At 44.8% G+C, this 18,792-nt stretch overlaps 1 protein-coding gene across 6 annotated transcripts in view; it reads right to left on the reverse strand.

Annotated features, from left to right (window-relative positions):
* The window catches only part of unc13c (unc-13 homolog C (C. elegans)), a 188,622-nt gene that overhangs the window by 51,958 nt on the left and 117,872 nt on the right, over positions 1-18,792 (reverse strand). For 3 of the 6 annotated variants that reach the window (XM_076995311.1, XM_076995310.1, XM_076995312.1), the window contains exons 19-25: positions 15,325-15,451; positions 12,265-12,361; positions 10,549-10,692; positions 8,795-8,872; positions 7,095-7,172; positions 722-810; positions 317-457 (exon numbers count right to left, since the gene is read on the reverse strand). In XM_076995311.1, coding sequence (XP_076851426.1) covers positions 317-457; positions 722-810; positions 7,095-7,172; positions 8,795-8,872; positions 10,549-10,692; positions 12,265-12,361; positions 15,325-15,451 — 754 coding nt within the window. Of the gene's footprint in view, positions 1-316; positions 458-721; positions 811-5,681; positions 5,849-6,359; positions 6,387-7,094; positions 7,173-8,794; positions 8,873-10,548; positions 10,693-12,264; positions 12,362-15,324; positions 15,452-18,792 lie in introns of those variants that run through there. The other 3 variants (XM_076995309.1, XM_076995308.1, XR_013127095.1) reach the window with 2 other exon arrangements.

Here is an 18,792-nt window from a genome sequence, read left to right on the forward strand (position 1 = left end):
TTCCATCTGCAGTATACACAGTATTCATCACCCATGATCCCCAGAAAGTATCTATAACATATCATTTTCTACACCATTCAAGTCTACGTTGTTCAGTGTTGGTAGCAGGGATACGTGGAGCAGGAGGGTTCTGTATGAAACCTGCTTCTCTCTGAGGAGCCTGAAACTGGGAAGACACAGGTGAGAGGTCATCTGAATCAGGCCCTCTGAGGTCATTCTTGAGAGTCCAGTTGTGTGGGCTATCCAGGTTTGCTCAGAGCACTCATCTATCGTGTTTGTCTGGCCAGTGAGGTGTGGTATGGTCGGAAGGTCTTACTTCTTGTCCAGCAGGTCCATGAGGGGGCGGAGCACGGTCTCGGCATCCATGGCAGCGTTGCTACTGTTCCCACCATTTCCCTTGATCTGCATGAGCTCCTGGTTCATCTGCTTCACACAGTCCTCGATGACTGGCTTAAAGCTGACACAGGAAATGACATCACACTGTGATGTGCTCATAATACACTAATATTCTTTGTTGAGAGACAGCTATCAAGTAATGAGCATTCAGGATTCAGCATGAGCATTGAGCAATTAACTTATGCAAGGTTAGTGTTCCAGGAGATGAGCATAGCCACATAGTGGTGCTTTACAGGAAACTCTTCTCCTCTTATCTCATCCTGCACTCTCATGATCTTGATCTGTGCTTCTTTTCACTGTAGTGCTATATGAGTGTGACTATTACCTGGACCCAAAGACACTGCTCAGCTCATCCAGAACTGTGTTCAGCTTGTTCTGAAGTTCCTTCAGGAGGTCACTGGCCTCAGCATCCAGCTAAGAGAGAGAGAGAAATAGAGAGAGAAAGAGAAAGAGAGAGACTTACTGTCAGTTCTTTGTCCGCTGTGGATCGTGGACTCACAGCGGTGAAGTGGACATTGAGGGATTTTTTTGGACAGTCATGTGTGTAGATTACAGATTAGAGGACCCTTTATATCAGGTGTCTCTAATAATAATAAATGGACCTTTTATGTAGCTCAAAAGGTTTTACAGGAAATGTACCATCATAAAAAGAATGGACATATTACTTGTGGTAATTTAGTCATGTGAAATCAAGAAGAATGCACTTCTATTAAAAAAAGAACATGAAAATACAGAATAGTTTCTTATTCATCCACAAGTTTAATCTACTAGGCTATCTTAAGGCTGTGATGCACACCCACTGCTATGAGATACACCCAGTTAAAAAGTGTGTGTGTGCAGGACATGACCATGACCAGGACCATGCAGCAGGACCAGGACCATGCAGCAAGCTTCCTGCGGAACATGCAGGTGCTCTTAAAGTTGAAAGACCGGGCAGGTCGGGCCCAGTGTGGGCCTACAGACACTACCGCCCTCTCAGGCAGGACGGGCCCAGCGTGGTCCTATAAGCATCACCACCCTCTCAGGCAGGCCGGGCCCAATGCGTGCTTATAGACATCACCACCCTCTCAGGCAGGCCAGGCCCAGTGCGGGCCTATAGACATCCCCACCCTCTCAGGCAGGTTGGGCTCAGTGTGGGCCTATAGACACCACCACCCTCTCAGGCAGGCCGGGCTCAGTGTCGGCCTACAGACATCATCACCCTCTCAGGCAGGCCAGGCCCAGTGTGGGCCTACAGACATCAACGCCCTCTTAGTGCCCTCTGGTCAATCACATTCCCGGAAGTGCAGGATTAATCGCAATCAGGAACTGTGCTGAGCAACTCCCTTGGGGCCTGCACCTGAGAGTAACTCTGGGGCATACACCTGAGAGTAACTCTGTGGGGCATGCACCTGAGAGTAACTCTGGGGCATACACCTGAGAGTAACTCTGTGGGGCATACACCTGAGAGTAAGTCTGGGGCATACACCTGAGAGTAACTCTGTGGGGCATACACCTGAGAGTAACTCTGGGGCATACACCTGAGAGTAACTCTGGGGCATACACCTGAGAGTAACTCTGTGGGGCATACACCTGAGAGTAACTCTGTGGGGCATACATCTGAGAGTAACTCTGGGGCATGCACCTGAGGGTTACTCTGGGGCATACACCTGAGAGCAAGAAGGCTGATCTCCTGTCTGTCACACCCAGACGGACAGAGAGCACCTCCAACACCACCCTGTCACTGAGGTGTTAATGATGAGCATACTGGCACAAATTTAAATAGATAAGTTATTTTGATGATTATTTCATGTAAAAGTTGAAGGATACATTATATGCTACCATGTAGAGTTCCACGTGTCTTAATATGAAGAGCTTTGCTCATTAGAAAACTGAGAATTAGTTTCATCCTACAACTTTTGTCTTTATGAATAACAGGAAGGTTTTCTGCAGTCAGACACTATAGTGGTGGACTCAAACCCGTTCAGTGAAAACTGTTCCATATTAATGCCTTTCCTTCAATTGCATTAAATGCATCTGATAACTCAACATCAGAGGGCCAAAATTTGAACCAAAGTTTGATCAGATATGTGCAGGGTTAGTAAAATATAATCTAGAACTGTGGATTAACTATAGAAAAAGTACAAGTGTCACTTAAAATAAATTTAATTAAAGTCAATTTAATTAAAGTAATCTAACTTTAAGTAAATGACTTTTTACTGAAGCTTAAGTAAGAAGTAGAATTATGTGTTTTAACCACAGAGCTTCCGTCTGTGATTGGTGGAGGGAGAGATGGGGGTTCTGTCTGTGAGAGGTGGTGGAGGGAGAGATGGGGGTTCCTTCTGTGAGAGGTGGTGGAGGGAGAGATGGGGGTTCCTTCTGTGAGAGGTGGTGTAGGGTGAGATGTGGGTTCTGTCTGTGAGATGTGGTGGAGGGAGAGATGGGGGTTCTGTCTGTGAGATGTGGTGGAGGGAGACATGGGGGTTCTGTCTGTGAGATGTGGTGGAGGGAGAGATGGGGGTTCTGTCTGTGAGATGTGGTGGAGGGAGAGATGGGGGTTCTGTCTGTGAGATGTGGTGGAGGGAGAGATGGGGGTTCTGTCTGTGAGAGGTGGTGTATGGTGAGATGAGGGTTCTGTCTGTGAGTGGTGGAGGGAGAGATGGGGGTTCTGTCTGTGAGAGGTGGTGTAGGGAGAGATGGGGTTTCCTTCTGTGAGAGGTGGTGGAGGGTGAGATGGGGGTTCTGTCTGTGAGATGTGGTGGAGGGAGAGATGGGGGTTCTGTCTGTGAGAGGTGGTGTAGGGTGAGATGTGGGTTCTGTCTGAGATGTGGTGGAGGGAGAGATGAGGGTTCTGTCTGTGAGAGGTGGTGTAGGGTGAGATGGGGGTTCTGTCTGTGAGAGGTGGTGTAGGGTGAGATGGGGGTTCTGTCTGTGAGATGTGTTGGAGGGAGAGATGGGGGTTCTGTCTGTGAGAGGTGGTGGAGGGAGAGATGGGGGTTCTGTCTGTGAGAGGTGGTGTAGGGTGAGATGTGGGTTCTGTCTGTGAGATGTGTTGGAGGGAGAGATGGGGGTTCTGTCTGTGAGATGGGAGTTCTGTCTGTGAGAGGTGGAGGGAGAGATGGGGGTTCTGTCTGTGAGGTGTGAGATGCATAAAAATAATAAGCGATAACATTTGTTTTAACAGCACAGTTCTAAACTCTGTTGATAATAAACAAGTCCATTGAAACAAACCAACACAAGTCCTATGGATTTACAAAGCTGACTGCCTCGACTTTGTTTGGAGTCGATTATTCATGCCATTATGAACAAGCCTATCAATATGTATGTAATGAAACATGGTTTATGCATAAGATTATCACCCTAATGTTACCCAGAGGCTCGTGAAATCCTACAGCAGAAGGGTGAGGGGTTGAGGGTATTCCTGTAGAGAATTCACACACTACTGATAAATGAGAGGCAAGAACAATGAATCAGAACTATAAATCCTAATTCCAGATTGAGAGCATTAGCATGTCCCATGAGACGAGCACATGTCCGGCAATATGTTAAGATCCGCTAAAAAAGAACACCAGCAATCACTTGGCTCAGACTGAGAGGATCATCGGTCCATTACTGCATCAGTACACACAGCATGGCAGATGAAAATGCGCTGGAAGACCAAACATTGGTGCAGTGCGCTAGCATTAACAGTATGCTAGGACATTAACATTAGCATTATGCTAGGATATTATGCTAACATTGACTCTTGCTAGACGGAAATACAAACTGTAGGTGCACATGAAAATGATTTAAATGAATCTATGGTGGAGTGCAGGAAGTCACAGTGAATTTATTTATTGAACAAGTAAAACTGCAGTACAGTAACCTTTTGAAAATTCAGTGAAATATATTTTAATATCTGAATTTTATGTATGGCAGTAGGCTTGTAATAAATATATATCTTCTTTCCATACTGTGCTTAAATATACTGTCTGAAATAAGGCGAGATTATAAGTGTAGGCCATAGGCACAAATGCTAGTGGTGCACTGGAGTGATATACGATAATTCCACATGCTTTATCAAGACCGGAACAACCGAGAGCTAGTGGCCGCAGGCACCATTAAAAAGAGTCAGACTTCAGTTTTTGTATTTAACACATCTTAACTGCTCACTGTTAAAATAGACAGATAAAATTGACCAGGGACTTCAGGGCTAACTAGAGATGATATGATCAGGCAGTAAGAAAAATACAAAGAGGGAGAGGGGTGGGGTAGAGAGAGAGAGAGAGAGAGAGAGAGAGAGAGGGGGGGGGAGGGAGGGAGGAGAGAGAGAGGGGTGGAGTAGAGAGAGAGAGGAGAGAGAGAGGGTGGGGTAGAGAGAAATAAGAGAGAGAGGGAGTAGAGAGAGGGGTGGGGTAGAGAGAGAGAGAGAGGGGGAAGAGAGAGAGACAGAGAGGGAGAGGGTTTAAAGAGAGACTAACAATGGTAAAATAACAGGTGTTTCTGCTTGCCAGAGCCCTTTCTGAAGGTTCACTCCCTCTGGAATGCTGAAGACTGGGGTTCCCTGCACTGTAAATACAGAAACACTTACACTCCACTGATTGTTTTCTGAACTGTTACAAATCTTTTATTTATAATTGTGATAATGTATCTTTAATTACATTCTACTCTTACTTTGCTAATTGCTTTGGGAACTCGTGCATGACAGTTATTTGTGAAGACTTTTACCTCAAAATAAGAAAAATATCCCTCGAAAAGGAATGAAGAGATATGTAAAATAAGCTAATGTAATTCACACATGCAGTGTGCTTGCTAACAGCCATTAGGATCCTGATGGAGATTCACAGCTTGGTGTTAGTAGGTCTTCTGGCCACCAACAGCTTCATGTCAAGAAGCCAAGATGCTGTTTTTTTCACCCAATTTAACAGTGTCCAGTTGCTGTTTTTGCCTAATAGCATCATTAGTTTGAGATTGGACATGCTATCTTTGTCTTGTATAGTTACCCAATTGAACAAAAATGAGTCAGTATTTGTACTGCAATATGGCTAATGTCAGATATCAAAATCTTATTTTATTGTCAGATGTCAGAACTAATTAGTATCTTGGGGAATCCAGTCTGGACAGTCAATTAATATTTGCAGAAGAACTTGGTAAAAGCCTTGGTGAAGATGTTTTCTGTGTAGCTCAGGTTGATTGTGTCCAGTGCAGTACGAGTGGTGGGTTCATGTTCAACTCCAAACAGACCTTTGCTGCGAATGTAAGAGTATATTAAAGACCACATCTGCTCCTGAAAGTGGATCACCCTACAGAGTTTAGCTCCAACACACCTAGTTGTAAAGTTCAGATGTTTCTGAAGGCCTTGATGCACTAAAGAGCAGGACCAGGAGTGCTAGCGCTCGGCAGTGTCCAGGGCTGGAGTCTGGCACCGCACGCTTAGGAACTCCTCCAGCACAAGGCATGCATACCAGCAAGATGTACATGGGCTTCTAAATCTCTGACCTCAGAATAATGGGGGAGAGAAGCAGAATGGTCAGATGTCTCAAATTTAGCACGTCCATATTTAAGTTCTGAGACTAGAAACAATGAACGTTAGTTTAAAGGTGGAAAAGTAAAGATGAGTGAGGTGGAGAAACAGTCTACCTCTGGTGAACCTAGGTGGTGGAGTTGGACAGCTCATTGGTGTGTGATAGCATGCCATACTCCAGTAAGGTTAGCACATGCACTTGGAGGTGGAGGTGGGGGGGGGGGGGGGGGGGGGGTACAGGTGAAGTGGGGTGGGACGCTGTGATGCCTGGATGGCCTAAACTGGACAACTGAAGGTAGGAAACCTGACCTCCACTGCTGGGATGGAAAACTAGATTCAACCCAAATTCTGGAACTCTAAAACCAGAGTGGACCAAGAATTCAAAAAGTTGATTCTAGTTGATTCAAGGTGCATGTCCACATACTGTGCAGCTGTGGAGGAGTGGCTTAGCAGAGATGGAGAAGGAAACCTATTCACACACCTTACAGAAGGCCACAACCCCTTCCTCCTGGAAGACACGCCCAGAAAAGGCGGGTAAAGGTGAAAAAAGAAGAAGAAGGGGAACAGAAGACAGGACACAAGACATTTTCACAGTTACAGGAGGAGCAGAGACAGGAAGAGGTATCACAGAGATAACAGAGAGAGACAGAAAGGAAAGACAGACCGAGATACAGAGCACAGAAAGGAAAGAGACAGAGCACAGAAAGGAAATATGGAGTGAGCAAGAGAGACAGCGAGAGAGACACAGAGACAGACAGGGGAGACAGGAATTCCAACACACAGGCACATTAATACGAGGGGAACATCCATTGCATAAAACATCGTTTGGTCCACTAGGTACAGAACTGGTGTTAGAGAGTAATTTGATATAAATGGCTTTCCTATTTGTTTCCAGTGCAACACACTCAAGGTTAGGAGATTAGCCAATGAGCACGCATGTGCTCGCTGATCAGCGCACAGTACAGCCCCTCACTGCACACCTTTCATGGCTGAAATGAGGTAATGCTGTTGACTAAGTCTTGTTTTCTGCAGGGATTTCCTCTTCTGGGTGTCCCAGTTGGCCCAACATGGCTGCTCTCCAATAAAACAAGATGTTTTTGCAGTGTCAGCGCTCCTACGAGCAGATGGATTAAAGCAAGCGATCCCTATTCCTGCGCGTGGGACAGGGGTGTGTGTGGGGCTGGAGGCAGCGTGTTTTAGAGGCTCACACACCTACCTGTTTCCCTCCCATTGACTCGAACATCTTTTCCAGCTGAACTCGGAGCTGCTGGATGTTGTTGAGAAGGATGCAGGGCTGCCATGGAAACAATTAAGAACATTGAAAATTAATTTGTGTTTAGGGAAGATATTGATTAAGATGATGAAGATGCTAGCCCCTTCTTCCCATTTTTAAATATGTACAGACAAGCATCCAATCAGGGTCCGACTAGACTCTTTATTTTAGTAGATCTGAGCACATTCCAGCTGGTTAAAACACCCTTTAGTTAAACATATACTTCATGACAATGTAAATTGTAAATGCTGTTATTTAACCTTGAACTTAACAATAGTGGAAGAAAACTGAAAACCCTGAATGCTTATCCGAGGGGTTAAAACTGCATGCATACTGAGTCATAACGAGTTTGGGTGCCTCCCAGCTAATTATCATTTGCAATTATGTTTTCCGTCTCCCCTTTAGTCAAAATGCGCTTGCCAACACATTGATAAATGACACTTGGATAGTGAAAGCGAGTCCAGAGTCTTCAGGCTAAAGAAATAAATCAGCATTCTCCATAACGAGTGATCAGGTAGCAGTGGTGGGTGTGAGGCCTGCAGGATGCTGCTCATGGATCCGCAGAGCAAAGTGAAGTGGATCAGGCTTGCACTAATGAACACATGCATTACTACAGCAGCCCAAATCCCATTCCCATGCAGAAATCCACTGCACGTCTTACCATTTGCTCTGATCGTTACTCTGACGCCTCATTTATCTTATGAAGGGCTCAGTAGATACTCTACGAGCTGAAACACTAAACTGCATGGCAGCAATGGGATCTGGCAGGGTTTCACAGCAGGAGTACAAACCAGTACACATACTGAGTCACTGAGTACTGGTTCAAATTTGAATTGGTATGAAGTAAAAATGGAAACCAGTTTGGACTGGGCTGAACTGGGTATGGCATGCCAGTTGGGCTGCAGACTCAGTGAGCATGAAGGAACACATTTGTGAGTTGAATCAGGGAGGACTCACAAAGTACAGACTCAGAGAGGAGAAACTCAGAGAGGAGATACTCAGAGAAGAGAGACTCAGAGAGGAGATACTCAGAGGAGAGAGACTTAGAGAGGAGATACTCAGAGGAGAGAGACTTAGAGAGGAGATACTCAGAGAGAGGAGACTCAGAGGGTTCATACTCAGAGAGGAGAGACTCAGAGAGGAGACTCAGACAGGAGATACTTGGAGAAGATAGCGGTGGAGTCCGAGAAGAAAGATTCAGAGAGGAGATACTCAGAAAAGGGAGACTCACAGAGAAGAGACTCATAGATATACTCAGAGAGGAGAGAGGCAGAGTCTGTACCACAGTCATTAGAATATACTGGTCATTAGTGTACACAGGTCATTAATGTACACCAGTAATTAATGTACACGAGTCAAATGGTTTTCTGAACCTGTTTGTCAGTGATACCAGAGTTGATAACTGAACACATTACACTATTAGACTAACCCAGTTAACTGAACATTGCATGAATGTTGTACTATTAGACTAATCCATTTTCAAATCCATTTTCAAAAATATACACTGCACAGCTATATACTAAAACACATGCCCAGAACTATGACCAATGTGGACCTATCACAATAGGCTGAAGGCTGGTCTCCGTGGCAACATAAGGGCGCATGTCACAGCTGAACAGAACAGAGATGTCTGAGATACACACCACCTTCTCCGTGTTCAGGAAGCTGCTGATGTCTTTGGAGATGATTGCAGCATACTGCAGTAGGACTTTGTTGATGGTCTATAATGACAAAGCAACATATCAATCTTATAATACAGTATTTACACTCATAAAGAGTTATTATTAATCCAGCAAAATCTATATAGATGATTTATATAATATATACAATCTATATTCAGAGTTAACAGTATCAACTACACTACTTGATACTGATTTGTTTACACACACACACACACACACACACACACACACACACACACACACACACACACACACACACACACACACACACACACACACACACACACACACACACACACACCCCTACACCTTAAACTTTCACTGAAGGTTCATTGTCAAGTGTTTTACTGACAAGGATCATAACTCTTGTGTGAGCCAATTAAATAACATTGTAAATAAATATATAAAGTTGTGAGTAATTTGTTAAGATCAATAAGCTGTTGAATGAATTCATTAGAGTTCCCTTCATCCAGGAGGCAGATATCCCCACAATACTCACTCTCCCTCATCTCTTTCTTTCTCTCCCCTCATCTCTCTCTCTTTCATTCTCCCTTCATCTTTCTCTCTCCCTAATCACTCTCTCTCCCCTCATCTCTTTCTCTCATTCCTTTTTCTCACCCCTCATCACACTTTCTTTCTCCCCTCATTTCTCTCTCACTCTATCACATCCTCTGCTGCGTTGTAAATACAGTCTTGAAACACAGTGTGGTTGTGTGTGTGGTGTTAGTCTGCTTTTCACTCCTGGTGACAGGCTGAGACTCTGTATATAGATGTGGATTTTGAGGCAGGATGAGTGAGGGTAGGGTGTAGGGTGGTGAGGTGGAGTTTATGAGAAGTGCGGTTTATGAGGGGTGGAGTTGTGGAAGATGAGGTGTGTGTGTGTGTGTGTGTGGCAACAATGAGGAATTGCTTTGCCCTTTTTAATTAATTTGCATTCAGTACAGAGGGGCAGCAAGGGATCCTGGGTAAGAACATTCGATGGATACATTGGGACCACCTACTTGGTTATGTGTGTGTGTGTGTGTGTATGTGTGTGTGTGTGTGTGTGCCTGTGTGAGACAATTGGCAAAAGTTGAAGTAACCTGTAAATGTCCGAGGGTCTGTAGTGTAATCTGGACTGAGAACAGAGTATCTGAACAGAGAATACACTGTTCTGACATTCAAACCCAAATGTTACACTAAGCTCTAAGCTTTTAGAGACAACTACACATCCCACCATTACACACACACACACACACACACACACACACACACACACACACACACACACACACACACACACACAAATGCTTTCTTACATGAGAATAATTGCCCTCTGTCCTCTGCTTGTAGACATCTGTAGGCTAGAATTTGTCTTCTCTCTCTCCATCTCTTTCTTTGTAGTTTTGTAATCTATGCCCTTTGTATGTGCATCTGTGCTTACCTGGATTCATTATATTAGATTTGAACTTCTCTACCCAGATATGAACTTTAACCTTCTTTAACACTTACTTCACACCTAACCCTAAATAGCAGACTTTGCTTACCTCACAAAAGGTGTGTGGGGGCACGTGGGCGGTGTGAGGATGTGAACAGGGGTGTGAGGGGATGAAAAGGGGTGTGCAGGGTGAACAAGGATGTGCAGGGGTGAACAGGGGTGTGCAGGGGTGAACAGGGTGTGTGGCAATGTTGTTGGAGTGAGGGGGCATGTGGGGGCGTGGTTTGGGGGCACTCACCTTGGCAAACCTGCACATAAAGTGGGCGAGGGCCTGAGGGTTGGGACACTCCAACTTCCTGATGATCTCGAAGCTCTGGTTGAGCTGTGTAAACACGTCCACAACTGAGCAGGAGAACAGAGCGTGATCTGACGTCTGCTGGAACTGTGGCGGGTGGGTCAAAGAGAAGAGAAATACAGTCAAATAGAGAAAAAGACAGAAAAGATAAATATACAGAAAGACAGGCATACAGAGAGAATTAAATAGATTTAAGAAAGTTCATGTAGCCCAGCAGCACTATCTCACAACCTCATTACTTCAATACCTCATTTACTCACTACCTCATTACTTCATTACCTCACAACCTCATTACCTGACCTCATTACCTCATTGTCATTTGGAGTCTTGAAATTCCCATAACATAATCATTAGTTTATATTCCCCATGATGTGGAATTATCACCTTCTGCATTGTAAATTGTTTCCTCACTTGCAATGATATAATGTGTTCACAAACCCTGCAGATATCTGTAAGCACGCACTGCATGCCACCTTACTGATGGGAGGGGTGTGAGATCTGCGTATGTGAAGCTGTATTTGTTAACATGACGGGCATGTGCGCATGTCCAGCTGTAATCATTAATGTGATGGGTGTGTGCACATGTGCAGGCAGCTGTAATCGTTAACGTCACGGGTGTGTACATGTGCAACTGCAATTGTTAACGTCACGGGCGTGTGCATATGTGCAGCTTTAATCGTCAACGTCACGGCGTGTGCATATGTGCAGCTTTAATCGTCAATGTCACGGCGTGTGCATATGTGCAGCTTTAATCGTCAACGTCATGGGCGTGTGCGCATGTGCAGCTGTAATCGTTAGCGTGACAGGTGTGTGCATATATGCAATTTTAATCGTTAACGTTATGGGCGTGTGCATATGTGCAGCTTTAATCGTCAACGTCACGGCAGTGTGCGCATGTGCAGCTGTAATCGTTAACGTGATGTGTATGTGCAAGAGCCAGTCTCAGTCGCACGTGACAGTGTCTGTGCACACTGCAGATGATGTGGGGTTGCAGCGATTAGCATACAAATCCAATCAGGGCTGCGGCTCTGGAGTCATGACGACTGTGCAGTGCACAATTACTATAGGCCTATGAATGATGCTGTAAGTGTTCGGTTGCCCCGACGATGAGGTCCTACTGTTCTCCCCACGAGCACACTTCCCTCTCACGTCATTCATTCTCTTGGCTTCTAACATTCATATGTTCATGTTTGTTCAGTGGCTACTCATTAGGCCCTTAAATCAGATGAGTCTATTTCTTAAACCGGTGCCTACTGGCACGCGCGTTTCCAGCCAGCGTAACTACACACCATGTGCAGTCCCCTTGTGCAGCTTGGAGCAGGACTACTCTTGGAGCGTTTCATCTAAAACTACTGTTGCTGCTCCCTAATGAAGCCGTGCAGAGCCCGATTAGCCAGAATCTCATTTGGATGAAACTACCTGGTCCTTCTTAGCTTTGATGACATGATTGTTTGTTGATTTATTTGATAGAAGAAGTTCTGATTTCACAGGTAAACAGGGAACCTTTAAAATGTTCCCCACACTGGTTTATACAAAGTGCCTATGGTAGGCAGCACCAGCACACTATACAGCAACACTGTTACAGTTCAGCTAATCGTGCATGAGCAACTTTTCAGGAACACCCTTCTGAGGACAGTGAGGACTGGTGACGGGTCCTACCCCATCTTTCTTGTCTCTTTCCAAAGCACCGTTGAGAAAATCCATGGCGACGTCTTCATTTTCATCCAACCACTGAATAACGAATGGCTCAAACCACCTGCAGAGGAGCAGAATCAAACCCACCTCCGTTTACCCCGATCCTTCACACCAGAGTACCCACCTCTGTTTACCCTGACCCTTCTCTGACCAGCATCCCAGTTACCATAGTCACCATAACACTGTGACACTGTGACACCACAGCTGGTGCCTCTCACATGGACTGATCATACCTGGAGATGCTTCAATCAAAATCGCTCCTCAACGCTCTGCACTCCCTCCACAGACCCATGTTTAAATTTGTTTAAATAACCCTAATGGCCGCAAGGCGCTGCATGTGACCTAAACCGTGAAGGCTGGATTATTTATTACACTTTCGCGAGTGACCGTAGCGCGCGACTACGCATACCTCGCCCGAACCTGCGCGAGCAGTGGAGGCGTGTATACTTGGCGATCGATCGCGATATAATACTTGATTTGTGTCCATTTACACCTCCCCTCCGCTAACAATTTACACTCACCACACAACCCCCCCCCCCCCCATTTGTTGATAGTGGCACACTCATTGACTAGACATGTTTAAGTTGGCACTCCATGTCTCAAAGGTTGCCGACCTCTGATCTAGAGAGTCTCTGAGATTTGTATATCTCAGAACGGTCCATTTGGCTTGTCAGTTCTTTTCTGTCAGATGTTCCAATACCAGAGGCTGTCTAAATGTTAGAGAGAGAGAGAGATAGAGAGTTTTCCAGATCTAACTGAACTTATTTTCTTATTATCTTATTTCTTGTAACAAGCTAAATGTGAAACGCAAATGTAGGAGCATCTAGAATATTCTCCATGTTGAGCTTGCTCTTTGGTTTGAGGATGGGGGTAATACTTATAGGCCACAGTTAGAGATGGGGGTAATACTTATAGGCCACAGTTAGAGATGGGGGTAATACTTATAGGCCACAGTTAGAGATGGGGGTAATACTTATAGGCCACAGTTAGAGATGGGGGTAATACTTATAGGCCACAGTTAGAGATGGGGGTAATACTTATAGGCCACAGTTAGAGATGGGGGTAATACTTATAGGCCACAGTTAGAGATGGGGGTAATACTTATAGGCCACAGTTAGAGATGGGGGTAATACTTATAGGCCACAGTTAGAGATGGGGGTAATACTTATAGGCCACAGTTAGAGATGGGGGTAATACTTATAGGCCAGGGTCACTGCTCCTCCACCCAGAACATACTTAAACCATGTGTTCTGTCTTCACATTTGATTTCACTCTTTGCTGTGTTCAGCATGGCACTGTATTCATCTCAGTGTGTTCTGCCTTTGTAATCGTTTCCACTGAGTCCTGTTTCTCAAACTTTATTGCTTAACATCTGCTTTATTTGCTTAACATCATATCCAGGTCATCTACTGGAGCTCTGTTGACCATCTACTTGAGCTCTGCTAACCTCATAACTCCTGTTATGATTCACCCTATCTAAGTCCCTGCTGTGAAAGTTAGGGACCACTGCAAGTGGGAGTAGACTGGGTATACACTGGGGATAGACTGGGTGTAGACTGTAAACTGGGCAGTAAACACACACACACACACACACACACACACACACACACACACACACACACACACACACACACACACACACACACCTGGGTTCTATTAGTTACACTTTTTTGTGTGAATTATTATTAAAAATACATGAGTAAAACAGCAGGACACCAGTAAAATAATGACCGCATAAATCCACACATGTGACTGTGAAGTTTATGTGCAATGACAGCCAGTCATTTCTTATTAACAGACTCCTCCAGCCAAACACTCGGCCATGAATCAGACCCAGGAAAGTCTCCATTATAAACGATCTATTTGATCAGCAAGGCATACTGTGACTGGGGCTTGTATAACGTGGGAGACCTGTGTCTGACTGTGAGACAGAGATGACACTGATGATGCTGTCAGTGCGAAGGTTGAAGAACACCAACACAGAGAATCAGAAGCTGAAACTCAGAGAGGCGCTGGTGCCACGGCAATGTGTATTATTACACCGCAAAAGAACGCCTCGGCAACAGGGACCTGGGAGATGGTGCGGATACTTTAGTGAAGTACAGACAGTCCTTATTGAGTATTAGTGTGAAGATGTGGGAGAAAGAGAACAACACAGAGAGAGAGAGAGAGAGAGAGAGAGAGAGAGAGAGAGAGAGAGAGAGGTTTAGTGGTCTTCATTTTCCTGATGTCATAAACATACAATGAGACTTGACATCTAATTTAGCCAAATTGAAGAAGTATACAGGTGACAAGTGTCTATAGTTTTATTCCCTCTTTGTCTTCTCCTCCCCTCCCCTCTCCTCTCTCTTCCCATCCCCTCCCCTCCCCTCTCCTCTCCTCTCTTCCCATTCCCTCCCCTCCCCTCCCCTCTCCTCCCATCCCCTCCCCTCTCACCTCTCCTCCCCTCCCCTCTCCTCCCATCCCCTCCCCTCTCCTCCCCTCCCCTCTCCTCCCATCCCCTCCCCTCTCCTCCCCTCCCCTCTCCTCCCCTTTCCTCTCCTCTCTTCCCATTCCCTCTCCTCCCCTCCCCTCTCCTCCCCTCCCCTCCCCTCTCCTCCCCTCCCCTCTCCTCCCATCCCCTCCCCTCTCCTCCCCTCCCCTCTCCTCCCCTTTCCTCTCCTCTCTTCCCATTCCCTCTCCTCTCCTCCCCTGAGAGCTGATTACTGCCTGCAAACTGGCCATCAGAACAATAAGGAAGATGAGGAAGAGCAGGAGATGATGAAGGTCAGATGAGGAAGAGCAAGAGATGAGGAAGGTCAGGTGAGGAAGAGCTATGGCGGAGCGTCATCACACCCCAGGATCACTGAGGGGCCAGCAAGTGAATAAAGAGGTGGAGCCACTCGGAAAGCGAAAAAGGGAGAGAGAGAACGGCAGAGAGAGAGAGAGTGAGAGATAGAGAGAGAATAAGAGAGAAAGACAGAAGGAGAGAGATTTAGTGAAAGAGTAGAAATAACAGAGCGCTACGTCTCTGTGGACACCTACAGAGAATATTCTGGTGGGATTCCTGTGAAGGCAGGCAGGTCCCGCACGTACTCGTTGTAGAACCATTTGACTTTGAAGTGCAGATTCATGTACTCTGTGCTCTTACACAGGCGATGCTTCTCATGCTCTGTGAACAAACAGGAAGAGGACCACCATGAGATCTTTACAATCACATTTAGGGCATTTAGCAGACACTCTTATACAGAGCAACTTACACAGTGCTTTGAGACATGTGAATAGAGACATCTCCTTCTAATGTAGTCATATGTCAGTTATACCAACCCTACACACAGTTGATATACCAGACCACACGAAAGAAGATGGTGCTTTAATTATGGGATGAGGGTTTAGGCTTTATACTGTTACTATTAAAAACCATATGTACTATTTAACACATCTGTGTAAATACAGGTGTAATCTGAACCGACTGAACCTTCCTACTGTCACGGTAGGCCGGTCACAGCTCACACACACACACGCCCATGCACACACAAATACACACACAAAAACACACACAAATACACACACACACACACACACACACACACACACACACACACACACACACACACACACACACACACACACACACACACACACACACACCACACACACATTCAAGTCTGGACAATTATGAATTTGGATCATAAATAGAGTCTGGAACATTAATAGCCAGGAGTCTGGAACATTAAATAGTTAAGAATCTAGAACATTAATAGAGTCTATAAAATTAATAGAGTCTGGAACATTAAATAGCTAAGAGTCTGGAACATAAATAGAGTATAGAAGATTAATAGAGTATGGAACATTAAATAGCTAAGAGTCTGTAACATTAAATAGCTGAGTCTAGAACATTAATAGAATCTGGAACATTAATAGGTAAGAGTCTAGAACATTAATAAAGTCTGGAACAGGAGAGGCTGTGAGCTTCAGTACAGCAAAGCTTTAAAAACCACAATCGCCAGGTAGTCTGACATCACAGAGTCAAATCCATTTAGTAAAGAGGTTTCCATAACAGTGCAACTGCACTGACTGCTGCCAAAGAAAATTATATATAGTGAAATTACAGTATTACTTCAGATTATGTATGGTGAAACAACAATGTTACTTCAAATTATATATTGTGAAATAACATTATTACTTCAGATTATGTATGGTGAAACAACAATGTTACTTCAAATTATATATTGTGAAATAACATTATTACTTCAGATTATGTAAAGTGAAATGGCAATTTTCAGATGTTATTAGGGAAAGAAAACAGCACTTAGGTGGTTGAGAAGTTATTTATCACTGTCTGGTGGCCTGTTAAAGCCCTGGGGCTTGTCCTGGTAACGTTTGTGTGTGTGTGTGTGTGTGTGTGTGTGTGTGTGTGTGTGTGTGTGTGTGTGTGTGTGTGTGTGTGTGTCTGAATCTTGTAAGCCTGTCCTGGCCTTGGCATGACTCCTGATGAGGAAGAGGTGTTACACCCAGACCAGTCAGATAAGAAAAGCACAGTAGGAAGTAGGTGGGAAGAGAGAGAGAAGACAGACAGTGAGATGGGTAGATACATATATAGTAAAGGTATAACCAAAAAATAGTGGGGGGTAGTGCTGGAAAAGACACAGTGTAAAGAAATGTACATGGGGGTGACTGCTGAGGGTTAATTAATTAATGTAGCATATAAAAAAATTATGGGTAATCCGTGTAAATACATAATCAAACTGAATCTTCCTCCAGAATCAGAAATTGTATTGAACATGAATATTACAGTCAGAAAGACACATATCGCAGTATTGTTGTGAGTTGGACATAGGTTTAGGTACTATGTAACATTCACTGCTTCACCCCCACCATCACTACACTATACTGCCCCACCATCACTACATCAGACTACCCCAATATCACTACACCAGACTACCCCACCATCACTACACTATACTGCCCCACCATCACTACATCAGACTACCCCACCATCACTAGACCAGATTACCCCACCATCACACTATCACAACACCAAACTACCCCACCATCACTACACCAAACTACCCCACCATCACAACACCAGACTACCCCACCATCACAGCACATGTTAATAATGCCTGTATCTTTTGTGTGGACGAATCATTAATACTGCTGTACTGGTGTTAACTAGTGGAGCGCTAACACTGCCACTGCACAACACCCCAGATCTGGTGCATTCTGGGAGATTAACAAATAAAACAAAATGGGAGTAGTACACCTTATGAGGACCCTAGTACACAAACCCATAAACACACACACACACACACACACACACACACACACACACACACACACACACACACACACCACACACACCCTCACACACACACATACACATCTACACACACACCAACACCAACACACCCTCATTCACATCTACACACATACACACACACAAACACAGCTACACAGTGACCTTTTCAAACAGCTATACATGGTGCAAAGCTGCTGTGGGATGTCATGGGTTGATCCATGATTGGATGTGTATATTTCGAGTACGGTTCTGACCCAGGTGTCCACAGCACCTTTGGGGATGCACATGACTGCCTGTGACTCCCAGCTGAAGCTGCACAGATGTTTATAGACAGGCTTTCCAGGCCATAAACACATTTTGGTCAACAGAAAGAGACGCAATACAAGAGATGTCATAATGGAGTCCCATGAGAGAAAACAGAAGAGAAGAGAAGAGAACAGAATGAGATTCCATGGAATGAAACCTGAGATTCCAAAGCAAATGATGTCCTCACAAGCTAGACTCTCTTAAGGTAGCTCTTAAGAGAGAAAATATCTTAGGGCGTACTCACACTAGGCACGGTTTGCTGGTTCCGTGCTGGGGCCCGGTTATCCCCCCTCCCCACTCCCCCTCTGGCCTGCACTCACACTGCCTTCATCAACCCGGCCCGAGCACGCTTACGTCATCACAACGCCACTTTATTTGGAATAAAAGCGCGCTCGCACAACACTATGGAGTTCACGATTCTCTTTTTATTGTATTTTTGGAGTCGTTTTGGGAGTGCAGAAACACGGTGCAAGCACAGATTTATCGATAATTGAACACAACGATTGTCTGCTAATTGCTTTGCCGCTATGACTGTTTAACGTGAGCATCGCATCACTGACGTCATGTTTGAGTTCCAGCTAAATGAACCAATCAGACGAGGCACCAAGCGGGCCGAGTCCACATGAATCGTGCCCTGGCCCACCTCTTCAAGCGGGCCCAAGCACGGTTAACTGATCCGGGCCCGGATCACAGACCCTAGTGTGAGTACGCCCTTAGATAGAACAAATAAAAGGAAGGGAAAAAAAAAACAAAGAAAAGTAAAGAAGATGAATAGAGTATTTACAAACCAAAGTGTCAGTAATCACAAACAAATGAACAAATCTGCAAAGCCAATACATGTCAAATTGTGAAATATTCTTAGAATGAAAATAAATGACTTAACTGAACAAAAAGGACAAAATTGT

Source organism: Brachyhypopomus gauderio, chromosome 2 (genome assembly GCF_052324685.1).
Source record: "Brachyhypopomus gauderio isolate BG-103 chromosome 2, BGAUD_0.2, whole genome shotgun sequence".
Classification (NCBI taxonomy): Eukaryota; Metazoa; Chordata; class Actinopteri; order Gymnotiformes; family Hypopomidae; genus Brachyhypopomus; species Brachyhypopomus gauderio.